A 7,332-nucleotide genomic window follows, 5' to 3' on the forward strand; every position below is an offset into this window, starting at 1 on the left:
GACCTTGACCTGGCTGGTTTGGCTCAGCGGATAGTGTCGGCTTATGGACTGAAGGCTCCTGGGTTCGATTCCAGTCAAGGGCATATGCCCGGGTTGCGGGCTTGATCCCCAGTGTGGGGTATGCAGGAAGCAGCCAATCAATGATTCTCTCTCATCATTGATGTTTCTATCTCTCCCTCTCCATTCCTCTCTGAAATCAATAACAATATATTTAAAAAATATTAAAATTGGCTCCTAATGCAAAAGTCTTTGGAGCACTGGCAGTGTATTCGTCCTCAGCTTCAGAAGCTGGAATCTACCCAAGTGCCTTTGTTGCCTTCCAGAAGAAATGCAACTCAGGGCGACTGCCAGAAAGCAAGGCCACAGCAACTACAGTGGGACTCCAGCTCATCTAATTTGTAAAGACGCGAGGGGCTTAGGGAACAAGTGACAAGTGTCCTTGCTTTCTAGTAACATGTGGAATTAGGGTTGAGGGTAAGATTAGAGTTAAGCAAAATAACTGGAATAGAGTTAAGGGACAGGAGGAGAGATATCTTGCTATAAGTTTTTATTTTTACTTGGTTAATCCTCACTCGAGGATATTTTCCCATTGATTTTTAGAGTGGAAGGAAGGGAGAGAGAGAGAGAGAGAGAGAGAGAGAGAGAGAGAAAGAGAAACATTGATGTAAAGTTTGATGCCAAAAAGGGGATGGGAGAAATAAAGAAAGAAAGCATCAGTTACAGGGAGGCCAGGACTAATTAAGCTAGACTGAGAACTCAGTGAGTTACGAGGTGGGGGTGTGGAGATGTGGGTCCCACAGCTTCTGTATTGCCAACAGAATGGTGACTTTGAGTGCTGCATAGAAATATGGGGGAAAAAGAAAAAAAGTCAATAATCCTACTATCTTAAATAAGCATGATTACTATTGTGGTGCATTCCCTCCGTTACTTTTTCCTACATGTCTTTATTGGATTAAAATGTTTATTTATTGATTGATTTGGAAAGAGAGAACAAGAGAGTGAAAGAGAGAAGATGTTTCACTTATTTGTGCATCACTGGTTGCTTCCTGTATGTGCTCTGACCGGGGATGGAACCCCAAACCCTGGCGAGTTGGGACAATGCTCTACCCACCCGAGCTACCTGCCCAGGCTCTTCACTGGACTTCCTAAATCCTAGAGTTAAATCATCCAGCGTGTGAGTTGCAGGAAATGAAACTGCACCCACTCCCTCCCAAAAGAATACTGCTCACAACGCAGAGCTGCACTGGATTGTGTTTGGGCTCCTTTTCTAATCACTCCCCCTGCACTCAGTCCTTTCGTGCCCTGGACCTAAGTTCTTTGCTTCCGGGCCTTTGCAAATGCCACGTCCCCCCTGGGATGCCCTCCCGCATCCCTGTCTGGCTGCCTCCTTCTAACAGCAGGCATTGATGTCTCTTCTCCCGGGAAGTCTCTCCATGTCCCAGGTTGGGTGCCACTCAAATGTGCTCCCGGAACCCCTTTTATCAAACATGTCATTGTTTCTTAGTTCCCTGACCTCCTGCTGGCAGGTGAGCAGAGACCGAGAGACCATGGCTCCCTGCTCCTGGTATTGACTTGAAATTTTTTTTTAAAATATATTTTTCTTGATTGGTTGGTTTTTAGAAACGATTCTTACTTCACCCCATGCCAGCCTGTCCCCAAGGGCTGCTGTCACATCCGAACTCTTATGTGAATGTCCAGAGGACAAGGCTAGAGCGGCAGCTGGAACAGTCAGAACTCTTAGCAGGTCTGGTGTGAAAGCCTGCCGTTCTGGATTGCACGGAGCAGTTGCGACACTCCAGTTTCACCCCTGCCAGGGATAGCTGGTCACGGTAAGCAACACCCAGTGAGGAAGTGACAGCTCACCCTGGCTTGGCAGAGGTTACAGTTAGGGATCGGAACCCTCATTCTGCAGATCAGTTTACAAGGTAAGAAATCTTCTCAATGTTGCTATTTCACTCTCAGCTCTTACTTGCTTGTCCCCAGCCCAGAAAGGCAGCATTGCAAACCAACAGCTTCAGAGTCAGACTTGGGCTCGAATCCCTGTTCTGCTCCTCACTGGCTGTGTGACCTTGGGCAAGTCACTTTGCCTCTCTGAGCCTCAATTTCCTCATCTGAAAAGTGGGGACAGCAAAACTAAATCCTCATAGGATGGATTCTAGCATTTGAGATAATGGACGTAAAGCACTTAGCACAGTGCCCGGCTCACATAAGATTGTTCTAACAAAGGCAGGCTGGCTCCCAAGTGAGATGGGGCTATCAGAGGAGGGGGACAGCATCCAGATTCACATCAAGATTATCTACATGTTTATTTACAAAGAGGACAACGTACATACATGCACAGGTGTCACTGGGCCACTCGGGAGTCCTGGAGCTGGAAACACACCTTCTGCTTCCCCGGGCTCCCTCCTGCCTCGGGCGGGCTCACGAGAAAAGGGCTGCTGACACGTGCTTGCTGGAAAGCCTGGAGGTGCGCTGCTTGGGCTCTCACACTTCTCGTGGCCACATCGCCCGTCCCAGTGGCCGTGGACAAGGCGCTGGGAGCCTCCGCTCAGTCACTCATGTCCAGGCCAAATTCTGGATACAACTCTTTGGTGGCGACACCTCGGATCACGGCTGAAAGGAAGGATGAATGTCCAGTGGGAGAATGGCCATATCCCTGACCACCCAGCCCCCACTCCTGCACCTTCTTCCTGCTCCCCCAGTTGCCAAGATAACCCCCTGCCTGGCCATCCCAAACTAGGCTCCCTGAACCCTTACCCCATTGCAGAGGAGCCAAACAAAGCTCCCCTCCAATCTTTTCTCCACCCAGAGCAGCTGGAGCCATCTGCTGAGAATGGAAATGCACATTTGCGTCTATGCAGCGCCTGCTGCAAACCCGCCTGCTGCAAAGCCGGCCTCCTTAGCTTGGCCCCGCTGCCTGCCCTGGCCATTTGGTGACATTCCTCCTGCTCCCTCAAAGGTCCTCTTTCCTCCCATGGGATGGGCTCACCCTCAGAGGGCTCCCCTGACCCCCCCTCGCCCCCACTTGCCACCTGTTCCTGCCTCTCCATCTCTGCCCTTTGATTAATTCCTTCATGGCACTTAACACGTTTTATAATTCCTTTGTGTTCTTAGTTAGTGACCATTCCCCTCCCCACCAACATGGACGGACACGGAAGTCACAGGAAAACAGAGCCTTTCACGTGTGCACTTCTCCAAAGTGTCCCCATGCCTGTAGAGCAGCACAGGGCAGGTGCTCAGTAAACACTCACTGAGCAAGTGACAGAGGACAGGCCACCCGCTCGAGCTCCTGGGACCTAAAGGACAGGCCTCAAGCTGGGGTCTATCCAGCAAGCACATGTCCTAACCACTAGGCACAGTCACCTTGCATTGCTTTCTCCCTGCCCTGCTCATCCTCCTCTTCACCATCAATAATTCCCTCATCCTGTCTTCTCTTTCCCCTCGTTTGGGACCCATTCCTGTCTGAAACCGAGAAGCCCTCCTGGGGTAGGGGCATTCAGGGAGCGGGGCAGCTGAGAAGGACGGGAGGGTTGGCAAGTCAGAATGCCCAGGAGATGGCCATGGCCGGGTAGCTCAGTTGGTTAAGTGTCGCCCTGATACGCCAAGGTTGCAGGTTTGATCCCAACTCAGGGAACATACAAGAATCACCCATGAATACATAAATAAGTGGAACAACAAATCGATTTATGTTTTTCTCCTTTCCCCCCGCCCCGCTTTCTCTCTCTCTCTCTCTCTCTCTCTCTCTCATTCTCAAATCAATCAATGAATCAATAAATATTTTAAAAGAAAACAAACAGTAGCCCAGGAGGAAAATCCAACCACCGATGGGGAGTAGGGACTCTTCTAAGCCTGTTTGCTCCCTGGAGTCCCGCCGCTCACCTAGTTTGCCCAGCAGCATCTGGCCCACGTCTTTGATGTCGTTATACTCGTGGAGCTGGGCAATGTGGTCCTCCAGCTCATCCACACTGTAGCCTCTGGGGGGAGGGGTGGAGAAATAGAAAACTGGTGAGGACCCAAGGTTCAGGGAGTAACATCTATTTAACAAATGTTCACAAAGGGCCTCCCAGGTGCTCAGCACTGCGACAGAGAGATGGCAGGGTAGACCCTGCCCACTAAAGCTGACGGTAATGGGATGCGTCCCTGGCAAAGGCTCCCTGTACCAACCACACTGGTACTGTGTGACCCTGGCCACGGCTGAGGGATTCACGATGGGCACATGGGTGCTAGTCAGAAACCCCTCAAGTGTGAAACGCACATTCAAAAGCTGCTCAGCCCGAGCCGTGCGGCTGGGGCAAGGGGCTGGGAAACTCAGGAGCTGTGGGAGAACCAGCTTCCCCCGGGCACTGAAAGACCCGCTTGCAGGGAGGAAAGCAGGCTGGGTGAGAGAAGCAGAGGCAGATAATGCGGGCCCCGAGAGAGGCTGCTGAGACAGCCTGAATCCAGTGGAGCAGTTCTGTCTTTATGCCGAGCAGTAATGACTGGGCTGCAGTCACTGGGCACTAGTTAAGTACACTGAGGGACCCAACTAGACTTACTCAGATATTAACTGGGAGATCTCCTTGTCCAGCACGTCCCTCTTCTCCTTCAGCTTCTGAATGTCAAGGTGCGGAGAATCCTCGCTGGCCCCATCAGCCTGGCCACCCTTGGAAGATGGCCGCTGAGTGGCACAAACAGCCATTAGCTGGACTGGCCGTTTCCACATTCAGAACCAGAAGTTGTCCCCCAACAGCCACTCCCTGCTTCTGCTTGGTAATAGCCACCACCTAACCCCAAAGAAGACCACATTTCCCAGCTTCCCTTGCAAGTAGATGTGGCCCTATAACTTAGTCTGGTAAGTGGAACTTAATCAGAAAAGGTGTATGCTACGCCTGGGAATTGGCCTTCCTCCTTCCTGCCAGCTGAACGTGGAAGTAACACGGAGTGAACAGCATCTTGGATGATGAGGTAGAAGCCACGTTGAAGATGTGGTGGAATAAGACAGAGGCCTGAGTCCCTGAAGACTGTTTAAGCCACCACTATTTTGGGTTTTCTTTCACTCCCAGCCAAACCCAATTCTAACCAAAGGGCCTATCCTGGCCCCCAGTCTGACCCCAGAGATTCCGCCTCAGGTCTATGTGGCTTCTTCTCTCCAGTTGGCGAAGTCGCTGGGTTTATAACCTCTTAGATAACAGAGTCTACGGTCTGTGGCTTTAGTCCATCTTTGCCTTTCTGCTTCCAAAGGCTGCACAGGCCAGTGCCTGGTGCACTGCTTATCTCCAGGAAACGGGTGTTGGACCAACGGTCTACACATGATGCAGAAAGAGACCGAGGAAGATGTGGTTCCTATTCTTAGGACGGGCAGTCACCAAAGAGCGAGTAGGCACCATCTGCCGGGCACTGGCAAAGGCTCCCGGGGTTCAGCGATGGAGAAGGCAGCAAGCCTGACCCTCTGCTTTCATGAACGGATAGCCTCGTCCCAAACAGAAACTCCCAACCATGAGCTCTTCCTCCAGAGATCTTCACTCCAGGCCCTACTCACAGGTCACGCTTCATCAGAAAGGCTTCTCTCACCACCCATTTCAACAGTCTCTCCTCGCCTGACCAGTGTGGCTCAGTGGTTGAGCGTCAACTTATGACCCAGGAGGTCACAGTTCAATTCCTAGTCAGGGCACATGGCCGGGTTGCAGGCTCGATCCCCAGGAGGCGGTGTGCCGGAGGCAACTGACCAATGATTCTGTCTCATCATTAATGTCTCTCTCTCTCTCTCTCGTCCTCTCTGAAATCAATAAAGATATATTTAAAAAAATAAATGGCCTCTCCTCAACCACTCACTATCCATTTGTCCTGATGTTTTATGACATCTGACATGTCATGCCTTTCATTGATAATACTAGAGGTCCGGTACACAAAATTCGTGCACTGGAGGGAGGGTCTCTCAGCCCAGCCTGTGCCCTCTCGCAGTCTGGGAGCCCTCTCTCCTTACCGCCCGCCTGCTCACTGCTCCTTATTGCTCAGCTCGATGTTCCTTAGCCCTGCCTCAGAGGCAGGAGAGAGGCTCCGGCCACCACCACTGAGCTCACCAGCCCTTGGCCCGGCTTCTGGCTGAGCGGCGCACCCCCTGTGGGGGTGCGCTGACCACCAGGGAGCAGCTCCTGCACTGAGCATCTGCCCCCTGGTGGTCAGTGCGCATTATAGCGACCGGTTGTTCTGGTCATTCTGCAGCAATAGTCGTTTAGGCTTTTAGTGTATAGATTATTTTCACTGTTGGCCTTACATCACTGGAGTGTAAACGCCACGAGGGCAAGGCCTTTGTTATGCTTACTGCCGACTGCACTGCGTCTACAACAACCGTACCTGACACATAGTAGGCACGCCATACATACCATTGGCCAAATGAACGAGCAAATGACAAATTAGTAACCAACTAACCACAAGGTGGGAAAGTGCGTCGAAGCTGAAGTACAGTGTGCTAAGGGGATGTCCAACAGGGTCACTGGATTGAGCCAGAAGTGGGGGTGAGGCTGCTCTGGGGAAACTCAATTGTCAAGGATGTGTAGGCATCAGCTTGGCAAAAAGCTGGAAGAAGAGCATCCCAGACGGAAGACAGGGCATCCAAATGCCCGGAGACAGGAGAGCGCGCCCCTGTGAGGGACCCGAGTGGCTTACGTGTGTGTGGGGGGGCGGTGGTGTGAAAAAGGAGCCACCATCCATCCGGCGGTGTCAGGGACGGGGAGAGACAGAGCCCACTTGGGTGCCCCTGACAAGGTCAGCACATGCCTCTTGTCTGCAGCTTGGAGGGCACGAGGGAAAGGGGAAGGACCGGGAGATGACCTGGAGTTTCTCCGCAGAACCAGCGGGCTGGGGGGAGGCCTTCCAGGGGGCCGGGAGAGCAGGGCCTTACCGGGCGGAGGGCGAGTGTGGGGACGGGGCTCAGGCATACTCACAGGGGATCGGAAGGCCCCGCGGCAACTTTTGGAAAGTCCTGGCTGCGTCCTGGAGAGGAATCCGAGGGAGACATGGCTGATTGGAACAAGGATGCGCTCCGGGAAGAAGGGGTACTGTGGGGCTTGGGAGGAGCGACGGGGGCAGTGGGGAAGGGGGCAGATATGCTCCCGGGGTCAGGGTAGAGACCCCCGAGAAAGGGGAGATCCCGAGAGGATGGCGGGTGCGGAGGGGCTGGTTGGGGGTCTCTGGAAAGTGGGGAGTCGGGAAAGGGATGTGAAGGGATGAGCTTATCCCCTGCTGTCCGCTCCTAGCCCACCTCCTGAGTCCTGGGGTCCGGGGCCCCCGTTGCGGGGGGGTCTGCAGTGCAGGAGGGTCCAGGTCGGGGGCGGGAGAGCGGCCTCTCAGGTC

General features: G+C 53.0%; 1 protein-coding gene across 1 annotated transcript in view; it reads right to left on the reverse strand.

Moving 5' to 3' along the window:
* Positions 1 to 2,287: 2,287 nt before the first annotated feature.
* SWI5 (SWI5 homologous recombination repair protein) overlaps positions 2,288 to 7,332 on the reverse strand; it is a 5,218-nt gene continuing 173 nt past the window's right edge. The window contains exons 2-5 of the mRNA XM_015567130.1: positions 7,241 to 7,324; positions 4,536 to 4,657; positions 3,880 to 3,974; positions 2,288 to 2,613 (exon numbers count right to left, since the gene is read on the reverse strand). Coding sequence (XP_015422616.1) covers positions 2,549 to 2,613; positions 3,880 to 3,974; positions 4,536 to 4,657; positions 7,241 to 7,324 — 366 coding nt within the window. The 3' untranslated portion in view covers positions 2,288 to 2,548. The remainder of the gene's footprint in view (positions 2,614 to 3,879; positions 3,975 to 4,535; positions 4,658 to 7,240; positions 7,325 to 7,332) is intronic.

Source organism: Myotis davidii, unplaced genomic scaffold, assembly GCF_000327345.1.
Source record: "Myotis davidii unplaced genomic scaffold, ASM32734v1 scaffold142, whole genome shotgun sequence".
NCBI classification, from domain to species: Eukaryota; Metazoa; Chordata; class Mammalia; order Chiroptera; family Vespertilionidae; genus Myotis; species Myotis davidii.